The sequence below is a fragment of the Marmota flaviventris genome, chromosome 14 (assembly GCF_047511675.1).
Source record: "Marmota flaviventris isolate mMarFla1 chromosome 14, mMarFla1.hap1, whole genome shotgun sequence".
NCBI classification, from domain to species: Eukaryota; Metazoa; Chordata; class Mammalia; order Rodentia; family Sciuridae; genus Marmota; species Marmota flaviventris.
The window spans coordinates 61,890,046-61,914,070 of record NC_092511.1 but is presented as its reverse complement, the minus strand read 5'-3'; the positions used below and the strand labels follow the sequence as shown (position 1 = coordinate 61,914,070).

The 24,025-nt window shown below is 38.6% G+C and overlaps 1 protein-coding gene across 3 annotated transcripts in view; it reads right to left on the bottom strand.

Annotated features, from left to right (window-relative positions):
- Nucleotides 1-3,846: 3,846 nt before the first annotated feature.
- Dguok (deoxyguanosine kinase) overlaps nt 3,847-24,025 on the bottom strand; it is a 35,747-nt gene continuing 15,568 nt past the window's right edge. For 2 of the 3 annotated variants that reach the window (XM_027943804.3, XM_027943806.3), the window contains 5 exons: nt 15,830-16,017; nt 12,064-12,211; nt 5,535-5,650; nt 4,713-4,812; nt 3,847-4,096 (listed from right to left, as the gene is read on the bottom strand). In XM_027943804.3, coding sequence (XP_027799605.2) covers nt 4,070-4,096; nt 4,713-4,812; nt 5,535-5,650; nt 12,064-12,211; nt 15,830-16,017 — 579 coding nt within the window. In that variant the 3' untranslated portion in view covers nt 3,847-4,069. The remainder of the gene's footprint in view (nt 4,097-4,712; nt 4,813-5,534; nt 5,651-12,063; nt 12,212-15,829; nt 16,018-24,025) is intronic. The other variant, XM_027943805.3, reaches the window with a different exon arrangement.

Below are 24,025 nucleotides of genomic sequence, written 5' to 3'. Positions count from 1 at the left end.
CACTCTGCCCTTATGCTCTGCCTCACCACAGGCTTAGAAATAACAGTTAAATGACCATGGAAACCTAAAAACATGAGCCAAAATATGCACCAGCACCCTCCCCCCGCCCCCCCCTGCAAAAAAAAAAAAAAAAAACAACAACAAAAAAAACTTTACATTGTTTCTCCCATGAATTTTGTCAGAGTCATGGAAAGCTAATATAATCACTGAGGGGAGTGAGTAAAGTCAGAAATGACCAAGGGTGCCTTGGGGACACAACACTTCAAAGGAGAGAAAAAGATGTCAGCCCAGGAGACAGAAAGGGAGGTAGAAGAGTCAAAGATATCAACAAACAGAAAAGGTTGCAAGGAGAAAGTGGGCCAGAGTATTTAAACTGCTTACTATTTAAAGAGAAGGCTGAAGGAGGTTGAACAGTTTTTACATTTTAAAGTGCATTTTAAGTCCCCACCCCCACTCCCCATGATTCTAGCATTTGCATTTAACAAACAGTCTCTTTCACCAGAAACTGTCACCTTCTGCCTCACTTAGAACTTTCACAACCTTGATCCACCTTATAAACCACAGGTTCTAGAACAGCAGGTTTTGCCACATTATAAGCCAGAAAAAAAAAATGCAGCTATTTTTATGTGTTAATCCAAGTTACTTGACTCTGGGGGATAGTCCAAATCAAGAGTGAGAACAGCCACTCAGGCTGACCTGACAGTGTAGAGACCATTAGGCAAAATGCTAGCAGATTCTGTCTATTCCAGTGCAATTTACAATCCCCAGGAACCCCTTTTAATCTTTGAGGTGCTTGAAGGTTTTAGCCTGTCTCCATGCAGTTCTCCCCATATTTTAGGGTTCCACTCAGATCTTCCCCTCTTCTCCATGCTTATAATTCAAAATTACTGCTTATCTCCAAATGATCTACTACCAATTTGGAAACAACAAATTATTTCACCCAAGTGAGACTGTTGATGCTGACTATCCTAGAGGACACTGACATTCTAAAAGGTAATGCTTACAGAAGGAAATACTGAATTTGGCTGAGCATGGTGGCACCTGTCTGCAATCCTAGCACTAGGAAACTCAAGAGGCCCAGGCAGGAGGTTTGCAAGTTCAAAACCAGCCTCAGCAACTTAGTGAGGCCCTAAGCAACTTAGCAAAACCTGGTCTCAGAATAAAAAACAAAAGGGCTGGGGACGGAGCTCAATGGTTAAGTGGCCTTGGGTTAAATCCCCAGTAGAAAAATAGATAAATAGATAGATAGATAAATGCTTGATTCAAGACTCAAAATTTGAAAGAGGAGAGTATTCCCAAACTATAGTTATCTCAGTCTTTTGCTTTGACAACTGAACCTGTTGCTACACTCTTACATGAAGGCTGTGGCCATGACTTTTTTCTCTACATCAACATTTTACCACATTTATTCTTCAGAACAGTTGTCACTTTCTTAGGGGCCCTATTTCAGATAATGTTGGCTCCTTGATTTACAGACCCTCATAGTACATCTGTACTTCTTTTGAAATGTGATCACATCTGCAATTTATTTATAACACTTGTTCAATATATGACAAGTTCTTATAGGACAAAGTCTGCCTTTTGTCATGTTCACCATTATCTCCTTGGTATCTAGAATATGCAGATACTAAAAAATATTTGCCGATGAGTGAAGAGTGAGGGCCTACTGCTATTATTCTAGGTCTACTGGTGATTTCTACATTACTGGTTCCTGGAAATACAGATGGGAATTAAATAATTGGGCCCTTCAAAGCTAAATGGCTAAAATCACTGTTTCCAAAACACATCAAACATCCTATCTTCATCTCTGGTCTTGTCCAGAATCTGAAGCAGCAACCAAGCATGAGAATAAGTGGGATATACTTTCAACACAGATGTCAGGACACTTCAATAGGGGAGAGAACAGTCTTTTCATCACATGGTGTTCACTGGGACAACTGGATACTCACATGCAAAGGAATGAAGGATTCTTTTCTTTCTTCTTTTTTCACATTTTTTTGGTTGTCAATGGATCTTTTATTTTATTTATTTATATGCAGTGCTGAGGATGGAACCCAGGGTCTCACACATGCCAGGCAAGTACTCTACCACCGAGCCATAACTCGATAACTCCTGGATTATTTTCTTTTTTCAATATTTTTTTAGTTATCAATGGAACTTTTACTTTATTTATATGTGGTGCTGAGAATCGAACCCAGGGCCTCACACATGTTAGGAAGCATTCTACCACTGAGCCACAACCCCAGCCCTGGATTATTTTCTTTATACAAAAAACATTAACTCAAAGTGGATCATAAATCTAAAGATAAGAGTTAAAATAGTAAGACTCTTAGAAGAAAATATAGGAGCTGGGTATGGTGGCACACATCTGCAATCCCAGGTACGCAGGACCTCAAAGCAGGAAAACAGTAAGTTCAAGGCAGACCAGACAATTTAGTGAGAACCTGTCTCAAAATAAAAAATAAATAAATAAAAGAAAGAAAACAGAATATTTGTGATTGTGGGTTAATTTTGGTTATTTGCTACAAAAGGCATAAATGACTAAAATAAATAAAATGGACTTCATTAAAATGAAAAAAATATTTGTTTGTGCTTCAAAGGATGCTATCAGGAAAATAAAAAGACAAGTAGTAGAATGGGGGAAATATTTGTAAATCATTATATCTATCTGATCAGCATCAAGAACTCTCAGGATTTGAATTCAGTTACCCAAGTAAGACATACAAATGATCAGAAAGTACCTACAAAATGTCAACATCATCAACCATCAGAGGAATATATATCAAAACTACAATGAGATATCATTCCATACCCCTAGGACAGCTATATCAAAATGATAGATATCAATGAATGGATAAATGAAATATGGCATATCCATAAAATGAAACATTAGACATGCTACAATCTGGAAGAACCTTGAAGACATTATGCTAAGTAAAAAAAGACTATGTATTTCCATTTATGAAATGTCCAGATTAGGCAAATCTGACAGACAGAAAGTAAATTGGTGGTTATATAGGATTAAACGGCAGGGGAGAATCTTGGGGGAAAAACAAGATATGGGCTTTATCTGGAGTGATGCATATGTTCTGGAAATTGCTATTGGTTGTACAACCTTAAGATTATACTAAAAACCATTGAGTTGTGTACCCTTTAAATGAATTAATGATTATGAATAATACATTAATAATGCTGTTAAATTTTGAAGTGGTATAAAGAAATTGTTGAAATTTTCTCCAAACATGACACATTTGTTAGAAGTCAGTCTCTCACTCATTTTCCCAAAGTATGAAGAACAGAAACACATATTTCTGTCTTCCAGGATACTCCAAGTCTCAAGTTCATTTTCCTGTGTGTCTGCAGAACTTTTCAAGGTTCAGTGTAGGAAATTCAATACTGGTGAATCCCGGGCCTATAAGCTTCTTGCAATAGAACATTTCAATTCTATATAGCCATGTATTTTTCCTCCTTAACAATAAATTGTCCTTGAAGCTTGAAGAGCAGCACAAAAACTTCTTTCTGTACAGAGAGTGACACTCCATTCAGGGTATCTGAAATTGACCTGGCACGGTATTCTGAGTAAGCCAGAGTGCCATCCTGGATGGCCTACCCCTAAATGTTAGATGCCGAACTTTGGGCTCTTGATGTTCTCTCCTTTTCTTTTTTTTGACCAGGTCTGGAGATATAACTCAGTGATACAGGCCCTGGGTTAAATCCTCAACATAGAAAGGTTGGGAGGGTGGGGGGTGAGAAAGAAAGAAAGAAAAAGAAAACTGATATGGGGGAGTTCAGAGCAGGCACCAATAGAGACATCCTGAAATAAAATGAATAAATTAATTAGAAAAATAAAGAAATGTCAATCAACTTTATTTTCAAAGTCCTTGATACATACATACATATAAAGAAAGATAATGGCAAAATCTAAAGACAGCACAAACCACACCCCTGTTGTCAAGAGTGCTTGAGGGGCAAAAGGGAAAGGGGATGAAAAGGTGGGTGGGAGGTTTAATATTTTCTAGCTTCAGAAAGTCAGAGAGCCCAGATCACAGCCAAAACATCTTAGTATGGGTTACAGATTCTTTACAAAGGTGTTTACCTGTGGGAAAGAGAAAATCCGAGTTAAATTTCACATTTTCAGCAGACTATTCAATGGTTATCCACAATGTGTATGTATGTAGTCCCATGAGTTTTTGTGAGAAAGAGAAAATAGGCCTGAAGAAGAAATGTGAGCTACCCAGGATTGTATAGCGGCAAGTGGCAGAGCTGGGAATAAAATCCAGAAGTCTCATTTCCCCAGTTTTAGAATACCTTAGAGGAGGAAGTCAGCTGGCAAGCATATATTACAAGTCAATTATTCAATAATTATTACCCTACATACTTCAGAGAATAGGAATTATATTTATAGCGTGTACAAGATCCCATTGGCTTTCAGAGTGTGAACTGCAATTTGAGATGCAAACCCCAAAGCCCAATGTATTAAACTTTGAAGCAAAGACCAGAAGATAAAAATACAACAAGAAGAAAACTACTAGAAATTAGAAGTTAAGATCCTTTTCATAGGGCTGGAATTGTGGCTCAGTGGTATAATGCTTGCCTAGCATGGGTGAGGACTGGGTTTGATCCTCAGTACCACATAAAAATAAATAAATAACATAAGGGGATTGTGTCCACCTACAACTTAAAAGTTAAAAAAAAAAAAAAGTCCTTCCCACCTTCTTCATGAGTTCTTCTTGTCTGGTTACTTCTTCAGAGAAATCATCATTGACATCCAATACCAGAACCGGAATGTTTGACAGAGCTTCAAAGTGGAGCCTATAGGAAGCATGAACACAAAAAAGAAATCTGAACCAAGCTTCATATACTCATCAAATTTTAAGAGTTCAGAGAACAGATCTCAATTCACATGGCTTCTCAATGAAATAGCACATAAACAGCATTAAAATAACAACAGAAACCTCAATAAAGCTGACTCGAAAGAAAATGGCTAAGATTTCTTTTTATTCCTGAGACTGATTCTGAAGGTCAGAGCTCTTAAACATTTTAAGTGGACAACATATTAAACCTAAAGGGGGGACAGTCCAGAAACTAAGAGTATCACTTTAATAAAACTGACATTTTTCCAAATTTTTAAATTCTCCATCCTGAGCCAAGTGTCACCACTATCAATTACAATGTTTAATCTAGAGAAACGTACAAGAGAGAAAAGAAACAAAAAGCTGAAGCAATAGTATCTAATAAAAAATGGATCAACAACTTTTTTTTGGGGGGGGGGGGGGGCGGCGGTGTACTGGGGATGGAACCCAGGGACATTTTACCATTGAGCTACATTCTCAGACCTTTTTATTTTTAATTTTGAGACAAGGTCTTGAAAAGTTGCTGAGGCTGGCTTCAAACTTGAGATTCTCCTGCCTCAGCCTTCAGAGTCATTGGGATTATCGGTGTGAGCCATCACATGTCTGGTTGAACTCTTGTTTTGAACAATCACCTGTAGAAAAATAGATCTCTGTCTGATATTGCTCTTTTCTCCAACTCACTTGGTTGTCTTGTGAATAAGCCAGGCTTCGTGCTGACCATGAAGCTGCTCGAGATAAGCCAGCTCAATTCCCTTCTCTTCCTCCCTGGCCCTCCGGTGTAGTCTCTTCAAACAAACCTAAAAGACAATCCCCAGGTCTATTGAGTTCATCTGCTGTTGTGTCTGTTACAATGCCATGTCGGGAGCACTGAGACCAATATAATATCTATGTGTCCATCTTGGGCAACACAAGTCATAGTCTTGCTTCTGTTGCCTTGTTCTGGAATTTTATTCCATCAGATGATCTATACCATCCTTTTTACCTCCACCTGAACCTTAGACCTGCTCCTCCTCTGGAGTATTCTTAGCTAGTTAATGGCAAACATCATTCACCCAGTCAGCTAAGCCAGGAACCTGGTAGTACCTTTCCTTCTCCACCAGCCAATCAATGAGGAAGTCAGAAAATTCTCTGTAATATCTCTAATTGGTTATCTCTTGCTGCCTTAATCAGGTGCTCACTGACTCTTACCTGGACTATAGCAAGTCTTTTGCATCTCTGCCTTTTAAAGAAGTATTTGAAAAGAGCAAAGGCCATAAAGTCTGGAGTTAATCTGTCTCCATCATGCACAATGGTGTCATCTTGGTGCATTTCCCCATGTTCCACCCACCCCACATATCCCCCAGAATTCACTGATGTTAAGGCATATCAAGCCCCTGGCAAAAGCTGTTCTCCCCTGAAAGTCTGTCCCCTTAGTCCAGCCTTCCATAGCACTGCAATGGATAATGACATTACTTTCTTTGCTTAAAATAGTTTACACACTTCTTACTGCCTATAGCCATAACCACAAGGTTCAAGGAAGTATGAGTGGCCTTTTATTTATAAAATGTAAGTAATTTGAAACATCTCTTTCATGTTATACCAAATACTCTCTCTAGAGTAGGATGCAAAATCTGCATAGGTCAAAGATAAAACAAGGAAATGAAAAGAAAAAACAAAACAAAACAAAAACGGGAGGCTCGACACCAACCCACCTCCCCGCATTAACTGTGTGCTGAACAATATTTATTCTGCATCTGGTAGAAAGTCTGAAGCACACTGGCTCAGAGAAAGCAGATGTTTCCTTCGTTACTTGTCACACAAATACTTCTTACACCTCTTATTTCTCCTCAACTTCCTTAGCTCTTCCCCTGGCCTTGTTGCTTCAGCCAGATTTGACCTTCTTCCTCTGAGACAGGTCAAGCTCCTTCATTTCTCAAAACTTTTACTCCAAATGTTTGTTTTGCCTGAATTGCCCCTGTTTTTCTGTCTGCCAGGAAAATGTTTTATTATTGAATGTCATCTGTCCTGGAAGTAAACTAGAAGTATAGATGGATTAACCCACTATTTTAGGACCTCCTCTCTCAAATACTTAAAAAATGTGAGCATCATCCCCAAATGTAGTAGACAATATTCTCAAAAACTTGGGGTCTTTGCTGTTTCCCTTTTATCTTTCTACTAAGCAAATTTCACTTAGGACTTTATGTCCAGCTTTCCAAACTAATGAGAAGACACAGGTCTCAAAGATTAACACTTTTAGTTGTTATCTCTTCTATGCTTTTTCCCTAATCAATTAATAATAATTGCCCCTAATTTAGATATAGCACTGTCCTTGGAATCTGATTTGCTGTTAGCAATTTGGACATAAGGGAGGAGGCAGCATGGACTCATGGAAAGGCAGGGTGCCTCAAATTCCTACTTTCTATGGAGGTCCCCTTTACCTGTGACCCACCCTCAGAGCTCCACTCTGAGAACTGAATGCTGGCAAGGCTCTGGGCAAATACAGACTACTGTTTTTCAGATGAATCAGAGTTTAGAGTGAGGTCTGCACAGGACACTTAGGAGGGCACACAGTGACTGGGGGACACCCAGAAGGCAGGGTTAGACTCTGTCCTGCTTAGGGCTAAGCACGGGACATGGCTGAGTAGGTGGCCAAAAAATATTCTTGCATGTATTCACTTACTGTTTTCAGCTGGGCACAGTGGCACACACTTATAATCCTATTGATTTTTGAAGCAGAGAGAGGAGCATGCCAAGTTCGAGGCCAGCATGGGCAACTTAGTGAGATCCTGTCTCAAAATAAAAAATACAAAGGGCAAGGGATGTAGCTAAGTGGTAATGTGCCCTAGGTTCAATATCCAGTACTGGGGGAAAAAAAATTACTCTCTACTCTAGTTTTTCCATCTATCTTTTTCTCCTACTTTGATTTGCTTTGAGTGTAGGGTGGTGGTAGGGATACTGGGGATTGAACTCACGGGCACTCTACCTCTGAGCTATACCCCCAGCTATTTTTATTTTATTTTGAGGCAGGGGTCTCACTAAATTGCTGAGGCTGGCTTTGAACTTGTGATCCTCCTGCCTCAGTCTCCTGAGTTGCTGGAATTACCAGTGTGTGTCACCATGCCTGGCTTACTTTCTTTTCTACTTTCCGTCACTTGGAACCTGCCTCTTTTTCTTTCCTTCTACCTTTCTACCTCTGTGTCCCCACCCTCAATGGTGACAGCTCTAAGACCTCCCCTTCTTCTCCTTCCCCAATCCCAGCTTTTTAGTGTATCCCTGACATCCAGCTACCTAGTTTTCTTTACCCACAACCTATGTTATTAACTTTCTGTGTACTTTCAGAAATAATTTATACACATACTTTCACTTTTTTTTTAAAGCATATAAAAGGTGTTCCACCATATACTTGGTACCTGTTTTACTTCACTAAGCATAAATCTTAAAGAACACATTAGTACATAAAGAACTCTCTCATTCTTTTTTATGGCCTTAAAGTTTTCTAATGTATAGCCAGAGCACAATAAATTCTAACAGTCTCTATTGATGACCATTGGGTCATTTCCAATAATTTGCTACGACAAACAATGCTGCCTGATACACAGGCCACTCTGCCCATGTGTGAACATATCTATGGAGTAAATTCCAAGCAACTGATTAATAGGCCAAAAAGTATGAGCTTACTGCCAAACTACCTCCTTGGAAGTCAACCAATTTATATTCCCAACAGCAAGTAGTTTGGGATTTCCTAAACTACTACCGATTCTCTACTTCTCTGAGAGAAAAATATTATCTGAATTAGTGAATATTTTTTAAATATTAGAACACTGCAATTCTTACAAAGCTACTTAGAATTCATTGCTTCAGACGCTGATGTGAACACTGATTTATTAAAATAGGCTAATGTTGTCCTTTTTACTATTAATTTACTAAACAAAGCAAACATCCCCCCCCCCCACCCCAGAAGTCTAGGTAAACTCCTATTTTGAACATGTGGCATAATTCTTGCTTTACTGACATGGTTATAACAAATTCTTTTTTAAAAAAAAAGTTCAAATAGTGCTTTTGCCTGGCTCCACTCATCACAGTCCTCCTAGGGAATATACACTTGAATGAGAACAGGAAAGACAATGTAGGTGTATACTGCAGGGAGGGATCCTTTAGCTAACCTCCTAGACAACAGGGAGAAGAGCTAGTATGACTGCTCAGGGTCAGAGACAGGAACTGGATGGTGACCACCGCTGGATCTGTTCACTGTGCCTCCCAATCCCCAAACCCAGGTACCATTTGTTCTCACACATCTACTGTATGCCAGTCTCCATGCTTCACCGTCCCAGGCAAGGCTTTGAGGCACCCTGGCTGGCTGCAAAACTCTACCTAATTCCAAGGTACCGAGGAAACACCAAGATCCAGCCATTTCTCTTCTGATTTTTTAAAATTACAAGCTTGTTTGTTTTTTAGAATTTAAGGGAAAACAGGTGAAAAGGAGCTGAAGGCCCTACTGAGGTCGATCCATCTCACATGCTCTAAACAGAATTGTCAGCACTCTGTGCTGAGTATTGAGCACTGGTACCGTTTTTACACAAAGATATTTTAACTTCTGTTCTGCTGTTCTCTTGGGCAACAAGGAAGGATGTGGGCATTCCTGAATCCCTGGGTCTAATGCCATCAGAAAAAGAACTAAAATCCCCATCTACAGGCGAGGGTTGTAGCTCAGTGGTAGAGAGAGCACTTGCCTAGTACATGTGAGGCACTGGGTTTGATCCTAAGCACCACAATAAAAATAAATAAATAAAATAAAGGTACTGTGTCCATCTACAACTAAAAATAACCAAAACAAACAAACAAAAAAACCCCCTAGAATTAAAACAACAACAACAACAACAACAAAACAACACCATCTAATCCCCAACAAGCTTTTTTCCTTCTCTGCCATTAAGTTGCAATAATCCTTTGACTCACTACATCCTATACCAGTTCATCCTATACCAGCTAAAGTACTTTAGTTAATCTCCTCAAAAGAATATATCAAGACCCTCCAGAGATAATCACCATCATCACCATCACTGCCCCTATCCCTCTCATAGGTCATTCCCTCGGAGTACATACAAAAAAGTGAAAGAGACTTGCTTGCTTTCCTGTGGGTCCCAGTACCTGAGTCCAACCTCCACTCCCCAAAAAAAGGGGCCGGTGAGTTGGCCAGGCAGCACTGTTTTACTCTTAGGAACAGATCAGCCCACCTCCTCCTTTGCTCCTCCCAACACTGTCTTCATGATACTAAGCTGCTGTGCTGAACTTCTGTCTCCCTTGGAACAAGTTGGGTCAGAACTCTCCCTTCTAATGCCCAACCTCTCAAGCTTCTGCTTCCTTGAATCCAGTCATCCCATGACTCCCATGGAAAACTTGTCACCTTTTTAAATGCCAACCACAATCTTCACTCAACCCAACAACATAGTTCTATCACTAGTGAGTCCTCCTGGGAGCAAGCCTTCTCTCACTTTAAACCCGACCCTCAGCTACTTCAAGCTAACCTCTTTGGCAAGGGATTTCTCTTTCCCTATTCAATGATACCTACCTCTAAAATAATCACTTTCATTAATTTGCCTCTTATATACCTGCTCCCAAGCAATGAAAACCACTGAAAGAAGTCTCAGAAATGTCAAATGGCATTAATGCACCTAACTTTAGCCTAGTTCTCTTTTTTGTGGTGCCAGGGATTAAACCCAGGGGTGCTTAATCATCAAGCCATATTTCTAGCCCTTTTTATCTGAGACAGGGTCTTGCTAAATTGCTGAAACTGGCTTAGAATTTGTGATCCTCCTGCCTCAACCTTTCAAGCTGCTGGGATTATAGATGTGTACCACTGCACAGGCTAGAGTGGTTCTTGTCATAAAAAGAAGCTTCACAGGACTGGGATTGTGGCTCAGCAGTAGAGCACTTGCCTAACATGTGCAAGGCCCTAGGTTCAATCCTCAGCACCACATAAAAATAAAATAAAGACTATTGTGTCCAACTACAACTAAAAAATAAATATATTTAAAACAAAAAAGAAGCAGCAGCTTCATAAAAGGTTCTCAGCCCTCTGGCCTCAAGAACCTCTAGTTCATTTTCATTTTAAACCTTAGACTCTTTATTTCTGTGTACTCTCTTATTCCCTCCTAATTTAGCTTCTGCCTTATAATTTCTAGAAACCCGCAAAACAAAGATCCCCAGTATCTGGATCTCGTCATATTCAAAGGTTTCTTGTTTGGTTGCTCCTTTCCCAAGGTAAGATCCTTCTTTCCAGTCCTCTGCTCCACGGCCTGTGTGAGTCTCTGAGACAGGGACTCTCCTACTTGTTTTCTGACCCTATTCAATCTGCTCTCAGGCTCACTTTTGCCATGAGGCTTATCCCTAGCTCTGAAAAACACGGCCTTTAGCATGCAGACAGCTTTCCTTTCTTCTAAGATTACGTGGTATAGTTGGCATTTAAGTATTTCTCAAAAGCTGAGAGCAACGCATCTCTCAGCAAGTTCCTCTCACCTTGACTTGAAATCCCACTCCAGAAGTCTTTAGAGATATCTTGTCCCAGTCATGGATTTTATAGACAAGGACCCCTCCAGTGCAAAGCTTTCCCTGGGGCTGCCTACTCTCACTGCCAGTCAGCAGAAACCAAAGACCATGCTGTCTCCACAGACTTCAGTCTCCTGCCATGATGTCATCCTGTATGTTGGCTGGCTTCAAAGTGCAAGTCAGAAAGCCACAGAATGAACTTCTATAGTCCATCCTACCACACCCATGGCCTCCTCAACATTTCAAAAGAGGCAATAAATTAGGGCAATATCAGGATGAGGTGAGAAAAATCCTCTTTCTCTCCCTCTCCACATCCTATTCAGAAAACCAATGAGATCATTATAACCTCATATGACCCTGCCACTGGAAGGAAGCACTGAGGCCACTGGCTACAGTTCAGAGTGTCCATGCCATAAACCTAGAGTGACAGGGATAGTGCCCAATTTATTCTTGCTTTGTGGCTTCATTAAGCAGGACCCTTTAATGCATACTTAATTGCTTGAGCACACTGCTGCACAAAACCTGTGGGAAATGGGTTGCTCAACACTAGATTAGGAGGTGTCCACCTATTGCTCTCTCTGCCCTGTATAATGCCTGTGTTCTAACTTCTCCAACAAGAAAATCTGAAAGTCACCCTCTTAGTTTCATGAAGCCCTGAAGACGAAGGTTTTAGGTTCAGAGTTACCTGGGGAGTAGCCTGGAGGTAGATGAAGCCATGTAATGACAGTCGACTGGCAAACTCCTGCAGGAGAAAAGTATGCCAGTCCTGATAGATGTGCCATTCGATGTCACTGAGGGAACCATTTTCAAAAAGATTCTTGGCAAAGATATACCTGGTTAGAAATGTAAGTGGGATGGGGTGGGGATGGAGGAAGAATGGGAAATGGAATGAAAAGCATAAGAGAGAGACAAGCACAAAAATCAATAACCACTTGTTCCATGTCTGTTCAAAGCACTTAACCTTTCTAGCTCCTCATCAATCCTTAAGAAATCTGAATTCTTAACCCACAGCTCCCTCCCTGCTCAACACTATGGTGGAAAACAGTACCTCAACTTAAAGGCTGAGACCACAGCTTTCCAGATGCAATAAGTCACTGCAAGAAAAGGGATACCAGAAGAGTAACTCATTGGTCCAGGACAATTTTTCAACCAGCTGAGACACATAGCAAAGGGTGCAACTTGTGGGATTTCCTGGGATAGCAAGGCCCCAAACAAAACCTATAATCCCAGTGGCTCGGGAGGCTGAGAAAGGAGGATCATGAATTCAAAGCTGGCCTCAGCAACTGAGAGTCAGTGAGACCCAATGAGGTCAGTGAGACCCTGTCTCTAAGTAAAATACAAAATAAGGCTGGGAATGTGGCTCAGTGGTTGAGTATCCGAGTTCAATGCCTGGTACCTACCCCCCAAAAAACAAAAACAAGTGAATCCAGCATAAAGCCACTCAGCATATTATATTTAAGGACTGAAGGCCTCTGAGTCCTCTGCCTGCTAAGCTACCCTTTTGTCTAGCTGAGAAATGAAGAGGGAACTACCTTTATGTGGTGTCATCTATGAAGCAGGAAATACATTTCTTACTAACTTCAGTATTAACAAGAAAGTAGACTCTCCGCCAAAGTACGTATGAGCTCCTACTGGCTTGCTTCCTCTGCTGCTAAACTTCTAAGTCAGATTAAACACTCTAAAGCTGCAAATCAAACTAGCTTTGCTTCTTGCTTACTTCCACAACAAAAGGAGGCTCTGGTAAATAGGAAGTCAGAGCTAAACAGAAATCATGGCTTTGGAGGGGTCAAGTCCGTTTTCAAATCACAGGCATTTTGATATAAAACACAATTTATATCCTCAACAATGAACTCCGGTTTCTAAGGCAATGCTCAGCAACTGGCTACTTCTGGGAAAATGAAATTCAGAATCCTTGTGTATGAATGACTTGGGGAAGACAGTGAGTGTGCCTTTAAGAGAATAGTTTCCAAAGTAACTCTGCAGGGTCTGATCCTGGCTGTAATGCTCACTAGCCATGACACACTGGAAAGTCACCTGAACTCTCTCAACCCATTACTGTGATGATTGCACATAATACTCATAAAGTGCTTAGAAAAAGTGACTGGTGGATTATTTAAAATATCTTTGTTATTACTGCACTGCTTTTTGCTGGCTATAAAGAAGCTAATGTGAAAATAACAAAAGCAAACTTTCTTAGTCTAGAATGATTTTGCTATAGCTTAGCTGAAGGCAAAAGGAAAAAGGTGTCTTTTATAAATCAAGTTCTGAAAAATGTTGTTAGCTTTTCCACAGATAACTAGAAGAAGAAATTCAGATGCTATAAAGAAAAATTTAGAAGTCCTATAAAATGGGCCCTGAGGATGAGCACATCCCTTATTTTTCCAAAGCTAGTAGTGATAGGTGAGAGGGAGTAGAAGATAAGGTTTTGGGCACTAAGAGGAGACCTCTACTGCAGACTGAATGTAGGGGCTGTGGAGAAGAACAGGGCTTAAAGCCTAGAGTCAGGGTCTCTGTTCTAAAACCACATGCTAGTGTTTCCTTTAACTCAATCAAAATAGACTTAAATTTCTTTCTCCCTGTACTCTACTCTCCCAGAAAACCCATATTCCTCTTTCAGAACACGCATGTGTACAGTCCCTATTAGACTAGAATTCTCTCATACAGGCAGTGACTGGAACTGCCTTCTCTGATACAGCCCCAGGAGCACGTCTGAGGCCTCAACAGAAGAGCCATTCAATAAATCTGTATTGAGCCAACAAATAAAGGAATGATTTTTGTGTGTGTGTGTGTGTGCGTATGTGTGTGTGTGTGTGCATGCACATGCATGTGTGTAAACTGAGAATGAAACTCAGGGCCCTGTGCAAGCTAAACATCATATTCTACCACTGAGCTAGCCAGACCCCCAGCCCTGGAATGAATTTTTAAAAGGATATAAAATTATACTCAGGATTAGAATTTGTAATAAGTTATCCTTAAAAAAAGCCCCTTCTGATGAAGGTACCTGGAATGATGTAACTCCATAGTGGGATCAATTTTTATCTCTTCCTTTACAAGTAAATGTTAAGATCCAGGTAGCTTAGCAAAGCATTTCTAATAAATGTAGTATTTCTATTTTTCTGTTTTCCTCTGGGAGGTCTCTCACTAAGGGGCCAGAAGTCAAAAGACCAACTGTGAATGTTTCCAAGCAATCCAGAAGATTATATGTAACTCAACTTCCTAGTCTCAAGAGGCATGCCTTGAAAGAAGAGAGAAAAACGGAGAGAAGTCCAGTACATAGTAGAAAAAGAACTAAAACTCAGAGCCCAACCATTTGTAATCCACCCATTTGGTTTTTTTAGAATACACCCCTCTTGGGGCCTAGAAAGAAGGAATGTGTAGCTTGCAGGGTTTGTTTCACATGTCTTGCATGAGTTGGAGGTAAAGTCAGATAATCACATGCCATTTACAAATAAATCCTTATTTTTTTCCTTCCAGGAGGCTTTATGCGAGCACTTAAGAACTAGTTTATCTAATTTGGAATCATGAATATCTTTAGCAGTGAGTGGACAATGAAAAAGTTCCATTTTGATAGATCAAAAGGGCTTAATAAATAAGTCTGCTTAAAAGCACCATTTTACCAACAAAGTTCACAAATGAAAAACCTCAGCAGTATTCAGATCAAGCCACCCTAACTTCATCTCTAGGTGGCCAAACCCCAAGTTTATAGCCTCGTCTTTGTGGCAAAACAGATGCAGGAAATCTGGTGCCTGGATGGGGTAATTCTTTTGGAATAGATGGGCTCACCTCCCAGGCTGTCTGCTAGCCTATACTTAAAGTAACCATACATCTCTTTCCTTCATGATGAAGACCTGCCCCTGAAGTACATAAGTATTTTGTGTTTACTCTAGACTCTGGCCAGCAATAAGCCCTAACACATAGGAAGGGATCAAAAAAAGGATAAATAGAACACAGGTGCCAATTTTGCAAATGTGCTATTTCTGCCTAGACATCCTTTTCTGAAGAATAAAAAGAGTGAATAGAGCTCCTGTAGTCATTTAGGCAACATAAATTTTAATTGTCTATAGTTTTCAATTAGGTGATAATCAATCACGGATTTATTTGGTTCCCTGGAATATATACTGCTACCTAAGTGTCTATTCTGTACTTTAAGTATTTAAGTTATACTAGATAAGTACAAGTTTGCCTCTATGCCATAAAGTAAGGAAACATAAGGTAGTCAAGAGCATTGTGGGAAATTCAATGCATACAGTTTATGAAAAACACAACTTCCTTTTCTGACATGTAATTCAGCAGAATTACAACTATGGAGAAATCTGTAAAATTGTCTTTAAAAGGAAGCTTTTTTTTAAGTACCATTTTCATTGATTAGACCAGTGCAGAGTCATGCAAGAAGAACAAACACACAGAACTGAGCATGGGGCTTGTAACTGGCAAAGGGCTTGGTATCTTACCTGTCACTGTACACAGACCTCTCAAAGATCTGCATGGGCTTCTTGGCCTGTACGTGTTTCTCAGGGAAGGGCTCCAGCTGTACTTTCAGGCGGCTCAGAAATGAAAATGTTTGAAATGTATAGGACCATCGTGCTGGCTCCTGGTACATCATGTCTAGCAAGTTTCCCAGACTTTGAGTAGTACCGTCCTAAAGGGAAATACAAAAGAGGAGATTTCCTAGAAGGTGTATTCATTCCATAATACGATACCTCCTCACCCTTCCCCAAGAAGGTTTAACACTCAATCCAAGAAATTACAAGTTTCCTTTCACTAAAAAGTACAATCAGATCCTCCAGCTTAGTTGAAATGACATAATCAGTAAAGAGATTTTTCTATCTTTATTAGACAAGAATACAGGAGATGACATGCCACCTTCAATATAAATAAAGAGTGGAGGGGCTGGGGTCATGGTTCAGGGGTACAGTGCTAGCCTAGCACATGTGAGGCCCTGGGTTAGACCCTCGGCACCACATAAAAATAAATAAAAAAATAAAGGTATAATATCTTTGCGTCCAACTACAACTAAAAAATAAACATTTTAAAAAAAGAAAAGAGTGGAGAAAAACCACACAGAATTAACACATTCACAGTTGGGTACAGTGGTGCATACCTAGTGATTGAAAAGTCTGAGGCAGGAGGTTTGCAAGTTTGAGGCCAGCATGGGCTATTTATCAAGACCCTGTCTCAAAAAAAAAATTTTTTTTTAAGGATTGAGGATGTAGCTCAGTGGTTGAGCATGCCTGGGTTCAATCTCCAATAACCCCAAAACAAATAAACAAAACAAAACACATTTCACTAATTGAAGGATTTGTGGAGTATTAAGAGTTAACAACCAACAGCTTTCTAAAATTCTAATCTGAATCAAATCTTTCCATTGTAACACTATGTTGACTCTTTTTTAGGATTCCATCTGTGGCTCTTTCTAAAATGTCAAGGCAGGTAAGAAAACAATTGCTTATTTGAAAGTTCAAGCAAACAAACAGAATTCTATATATTTTGCAGAAGGGTTACAATTTATTAAACAAAACAAAACCCTCTTCCTTTCTAGAGACTTTATGAAAAGCAATTTGAGGAGTTTCATTAATTTGACATGTGTAGGTGGGAACAAGTGTGGGATACTTGGGAGCCCTGGATTCTATTCTAGGTTCTGCCATTGATTTAAATCAAAGGTGAGTTTTGTGGAAACCACTTTGGATCTGGATTCATTCATTCAATCACCATTAATTGAAGGCCTGTAGCATGGATGAGGTGCTACATAGAGTAGGTGCTATAATGATAAAGAAAAAGGAAATAATATTTCAATGTTTACTATGATGTTATCTCACTTTATTTTCAAAATAGTTTTGTGAGGTAGGTAATGTTATGTCCACTTTCTAGTCTGAGGTAAAAGTAATTTATTTGTTTGAGGTCTCATGGGGAATAAGAATTGAGTGAGGAGTAAAACCTGGCCTCCTCTAACCTCTTCATTCTAATGCCTCTTATGAAGGTGAACCAGAACTCAAGGAACTCACAATGCAAATGGAAGAAGAATACTAGGATACAGAGCTAGAATATAGGCAAAATGTGATGGTCAATCACATTAGTAAGTTTCTGGGAAAAAGTGACATTAAGCTGGGAAGTGAGTGACAGATTGAATTTTTAGAAATGGAAATGGGATTAAGAAGAAAGCATTTCTATAACCTCAGAAACTTGGGGAGCTGAGGCAGGAGGATTCCAAGTTTGAGGCCAGCCTCAGCAACTCAGTGAAACCTGTCCCAAAATAAAAATAAAAGACGGGCTGGGGGCTGGGGATGTGGCTCAAGTGGTAGCGCGCTCGCCTGGCATGCGTGAGGCCCGGGTTTGATCCTCTGCACCACATACAAACAAAGATGTTGTGTCTGCCGAAAACTAAAAAATAAATATTAAAAAATTCTCTCTCTCTCTCTCTAAAAAAAAAAGACTGGGGATGTATGGCTCAGTGGTAGAGCACTCCTGGGTTCAATCCCCAGTCTCCCCCAGTCAAAAAAGAAAAAAAAAAAAAGGAAGAGGAAGAAGAAAGCATTTCAGTTAGAAACAAAGACAGAAGTTGGGGGAGGGGGCAGTACTCTTAGATTATAAAAAAGGATCACAGCTCTTTGAAAGGCTTTAAAAGAAGCAATGTATACTGAACTGAATAGATCAGAAAGTCATTCACTCAGAGATGTGTTCAGGAATTCTCTCCTTCTAATAATCCCCCAATGCACAAACACACATTAGCCTCACGCCTCACAAATGGCCCCTAATAGAAGCAACAAGGGCACAAATTTGAATCTCCTTGAGTCTCTGATAATATCATTAGAGGGCTGGGATTATGGCTCAGCGGTAAAGCGCTTGCCTAGCATGGGCGGGACCTGGGTTCCATCCTCAGCACCATAAAAATAAAGGCATTGTGTTGTGTCCATCTACACCTAAAAAAAAAAAAAAATCATTAAAGACTGTAGGAGCAGCCATGGTCTGCTACACAGTTTGGAGACCACATGATGGAGTAGGGCACTGGGCAGGCAGATGTAGCAGGTGGACTAAGTGTTGGCTACTGCACCAGTAAGCTCTAGACTACCAAAGGAAGACTGTTCTGGAACAAACACTATACAAGGGCCTATATGATTTGTGAAAGAGCCATCTTTGTTAAAGAACAAATGGAAACATCCTTCTAAGTTGTATAAAGAGACAATAATTGGATATAAAAATATTCTGCAACACAAAAGGAGAGAGGATCAACTTGTGTGCTCAGATAGAGCTGTTGTACAAAACAGGAGAAAACAGAAATATCTCAATGAGATTTGAGATTATATCATTGATAAAATAAAAAGAGGTTGTCGGGGGGCTATGGTGGGGATCAGTGGCAGAATGCTTGCCTAGCATGTGTGAGGCATTGGGTTCAATCTATAGCACCATATAACAAATAAAATAAAATAAAGTCCATCTACAAAAAAGAAATTTTTAAAGAAGAGGCTGTCATAATAAAAGCTTTTCAGATCTGGAATCTGAGGCAGGAGTTCAAAACCAGCTTCAGCAAAAGTGAGGTGCTAAGCAACTCAATGAGACCCTGTCTCTAAATAAAACACAAAATAGGTCTGGGGACATGGCTCAGTGGTCCAGTGCCTCCGAGTTCAATCCCCGGTACCAAAAAAAAAAAAGAAAGAAAGAGAAAGAAAAGAACATTCTTTTCTTTGTTGGGGGGGAGGGGTCCCCAGGATTGAACTTGGGGTGCTTAACCACTGATCCACATCCCCAGCCCTTTTTATTTTTTATTTGAGATAGGAGCTTGCTAAGGACCTCACTAAATTGCTTAGAACCTTGTTAAGTTGCTGGCCTCACACTTGTGATCCTCCTGCTTTAGCCTCCTTGCTAGGACTGCAGGCGTATGCCACCACACCTGGCTAGGAAAAGAACATTCATTAAAAAAGAAAAAGAACATTTGTTTTCTTAAAAAAATCTTTTTGTAGTTGTAGATGGATACAATACCTTTATTTTATTTATTTATTTATTTTTATGTGGTACTAAGGATTGAACACAGGGCCTCACACGTGCTAGGCGAATGCTCTTCCATTGAGCTACAACCCCAGCCCAAAAAAGAACATTCTTAAAGGAGGAAAAAAAAAAAGCAATTTCCAAAAGAAATATAAAGACAGTAACTAGCAGATTGTGTACTGAGACAAACTCAATTAGTGAATCAGAAAATCCAAACTGAGTGTCAGCTTAAGAAATTTCCCCTAAACTAAGATAAAAAGGAGAAAATTATGAAAAAAATAAATAAAAAGACATGTTAGGAGGAGATTTGATATTCATGGTAATGTAGTTATAGGGTATTTTTGCTTTTTCTTTTTTTACCTATAAAAAGGTACACCAAGATGTAATGTCACCTGGGTTCCACTTCCCAACAACTAAGACAATTTTTTATCAAACAACTTTACACACAGAAGCCAATATGATCTCCAGCAACTTCAATGTACAGCTAAGTCCTCCATATCTGTGGGTTCCACAACTACGGATTCAACCAATTGTGGATTGAAAATATTTCAAACACAAAAAATTACATCTATACGGAACACATAGACTCTTTTCTAGTCCTTTTTCCTTAAACAATACTGTATAAAAGTAGTTACATAGTATTTACATTGTATTATGTATTACAAATAAGCTAGAGATGACTGAAGAGTATAATAACAGAGGATGTCCTGGAACCAATCCACTGCAGATACCAAGGAACAACTGGACCCTTAGCTAAGATAAAGCTTCCAATCAAAGAAACATTTTTACTCTAAGGAAACAAGAATTCAGAGTTCCCAATGAAAAAGGAGCAGAGGAAGACATTCATGAGGTATACATCTTCTTCATCACTGAAGAAGATCTAATAGAAATGTGATAGCTCTAGGTATTTTGGGGTAGAAAAGAAATTTCATGATACTACTAGGAGTTTAAAGTGATCAAATGAAAAACAAGCTAGAATCAAGTGGAGAATAAAATAAAATAAAAGACTCCAGCAGAGAAATTCACTGAGTATCAGAACTAAGGTTGTGTGTGTGTGTGTGTGTATTTACTTATATAGTCATTTATGTGCGCGTGTGCACACACAAACACAACAAAAGGAATTGTGGAACTGGACCTATCCTGGCAAAATGCCAACGGTTCTTTAAAAATATAACAAAAGCAACTACAAAAATACCCCATGAAGAGGGAAATGACACAATTATTTAGAAAGACAAATGGTCCAAAGCATATAACACTTTCCTATAATAGAATACCTTTTATATTCCAGGGCAAAAGAAAGATGGTTTTAGACAAGCAACCACTCAGAAATTATGCCACCCCCTTATTCTTTCTAAAAAAAATTTATCTAGAATGTAATTCATTTAACTGGAAAATGAATCAAAATAAAGAATTAAGAAATGGGAAGATGCTGTAAAGAGAAAATAGTGGTAATAAACCAGAAAAGAGTTTAGTATAAAGTGACTATTATTAATGTGGTTGTGTGACATTGCAAATTTAAGAATCACTATTAAGAGAGAAGTTTCATACTTCAAAAAATATTCTGTAGGGGTTGGGGATGTGGCTCAAGTGGTAGTGTGCTCACCTAGCATAGTGAGGCACTGGGTTCAATTCTCAGCACTACATAAAAATAAAATAAAGATATTGTGTCCACCTAAAACTAAAAAATAAATATTTTAAAAAACATTCTGTATCTACAAAATTTCATGATTTCAATATACTTGGGTTGGCTGGGTATGGTGATGCACATCTGTAATCCCAGTGACTAGGGAGGCTGAGGCAGGAGGATCCAACTTCAAAGCCAGCCTCAGCAATTTAGAGAGGCCCTAAGCAATTTAGCAAGGCTCTGTCTCAAAAAAAAAAAAAAAAAGGCTGGGGATAGAGCTCGGTGGTTAAGTATTCCTGGGTTCAATACCAGGAACCAAAAACAAAATAACAAAAACCAAAACCAAACCTGGGATGGAGTCTGTGAAAAGAGATAATAAAAAAAGCACTAATTTTTCTCCATTCACAGACTCCATTAACATTGATAGATAGGTTTCAATATGTATATTTTAATTTCTCTGTACCACTGGTAGAATAAAAATAATAAATTGTCTGAATAAATAAAGGAAAGTGAAAGAAAAAATTAAATAGAACAGAAATAAAGATGAAAACACAAAGTAAAGTGATAGACATGATCATAATAAAGAAAAAAATTCCCAAGAAAGGCACACCATCAGATTGGGAAAAAAACTAAAAATTCCTGTTCCTAAGAGTAACATCTAAAACAACAGTTTGGCTGAAAACTAAGGGAACTGACTGAAAAATAGGGGAAAGCAAAACTTACTGATACAAATAAAAAGAAAGTGAATGCGGCTATATTGTATCAAGAAAAAAGCATTAAGTGCTGTAAGAACACTTTTAATAACTACCAATAAACTAAAATTAAAGACCCCACAAGGAAGTCCTGAACCTTTTCAAAGGGAATAAAAGAGCACTGAAATACATAAATACAATGCAAAGCCAATTAAGAATAAGGAAAAGAATTAAAAATTTAAATTGAAAAATATAAAGAGACAGACAAAATATGAGTACACATTTTAGCATACTTCTCTTAGAATTTATTTATTTATTTTTGGTAACGAGGATTAAACTAGAAGTGCTCCACCACTGAGTTACAACCCCATCCTTCTTCCTTTGAGACAGCATCTAAACTGCTAAGGGTTCACACTAAATTGCTGAGGCTGGACTTGAACTTGGGATCCTCCTACTTTTGCCTCCAGAGTTGCTGTGATTACAGGTATTCACCATCTCAGTATTAAAAGAAAAAGTAAACGCCAAAAATGAGAATTTAGCCAGGCACAGTGGTGCACGCCTGTAATCCTGGAAGCTCAGGAGGCTGAGACAGGAGGATTGCCAGTTCAAAGCCAGCCTCAGCAACGGCGAGGTGATAAGGAATAGGTGAGACCCTCTCTCTAATAACATACAAAATTGGGCTGGGGATGTGGCTCAGTGGTTGAGTGCCCCTGAGTTCAATCCCTGGTACCCTCCCCACCACAAAAAAACCCCCCGAGAACTTAACAGAACTAAATTCATTACTTTTCTACACATCTGAAACTAGAATATATCTTCAATGATTATTAAACTTAACACACATCTTATTCTTAGAAGTGTTAATAAATTCATTCTGTGTCACATAAACAACATATTAACTCTGAAAAATCACATCAAACTTCACAATTCACATGGTATTCTCCTTAAAAGTTCACAGCACATTTACCAAAAAGTAATCATACATTAACTATGAAAAAAATCTAAATTTTGCCAAGTTAGAAACCACATAAGCTACATTGTCTAACTATAACAAAATCAAACTAGAAATTAAAAACTGAATAATTCTGCACACAAAAATTTAATAAAAATGTTAAGTAATTTAGCATTCGGGCATAGAATAAATAAAAACTGCAAGTATAAACTTTTTGGAAATTTCAGTAAAAACTTTGTATATCAAAATCTCAAAACTTTGCAAAGATTATCTGATCAAGAAAATTTCCAATTGTGATATTTTTATTAAGACAGAAAAAAAAAAGAAAATCACAAATGAATCACTTGATCTCAAGAGCTTTATAAAATGCAAAGAAAGTCTGCAAAAGAAATGAATAAATTCAGGACAAAATTAATAAATTAGAATGTAAGTCACCATAGAATGTAAAAAAAAAAATCACTAATTGAATCTTTTCATACATATATATTATATAATCTCATATATGTGCTTTTTTACTGTTCTTTTTAGATACACATGAAAGTAGAGTATATTTTGACATATTATACATATATAGAGTATAACTTATTCTAATTAGCATCCCATTCTTGCGGTTGTACATGATGGGGAATTTCACTGGTCATGTATTCCTATGTGAACATAGGAAAATTATGTCTGAATCATTCTACAGTCTTTCCTATTCCCATCCTTTCTCCCTTCCCTTCACTCCCTTTTGTCTAATCCATGAACTTTTATTCTTTCCCTCTTCTTCCCTTGTTGTGTGTTAGCATTCACATATTGGCCTTTGGTTTTTGGGTTGGCTTATTTCACTTAGCTTGATAGTCTCCAGTTCCATCCATTTACCAGCAAAAGCCATAATTTTACTCTTCTTAATGTCTGAGTAATATTCCATTGTGTGTGTATATGTATATACATAAACACACACACATACATATATATGTATGTGTATATATACATACATATATATATATATATATATATATATATATATATATATATATATATATCACATTTTCTTTATCCATTCATCTGTTGAAGGGCACCGAGGTTGGTTCCATAGTTTAGCTATTGTGAACTGAGCTGCTATAAGAAAATGATATGGCTGTATAACTGTAATATGATGATTTTAAGTCCTTTGGGTATATAACAAGGGGTGGGATAACTGGGTCAAATGGTGGTTCCATTCCGAGTTTTCCAAGGAATCTCCACATTGCTTTCCAGAGTGATTGCACCAATTTGCAGTCCCACCAGCAATGTATGAGTGTACCTTTTCCCCCAAATCCTTGCCAGTATTTATTGTTATTTGTATTTTTAATAATTGCCATTCTGATTGGAGTGAGATGGAATCTCAGTGTAGTTTTAATTTGCATTTCTCTCACAGCTA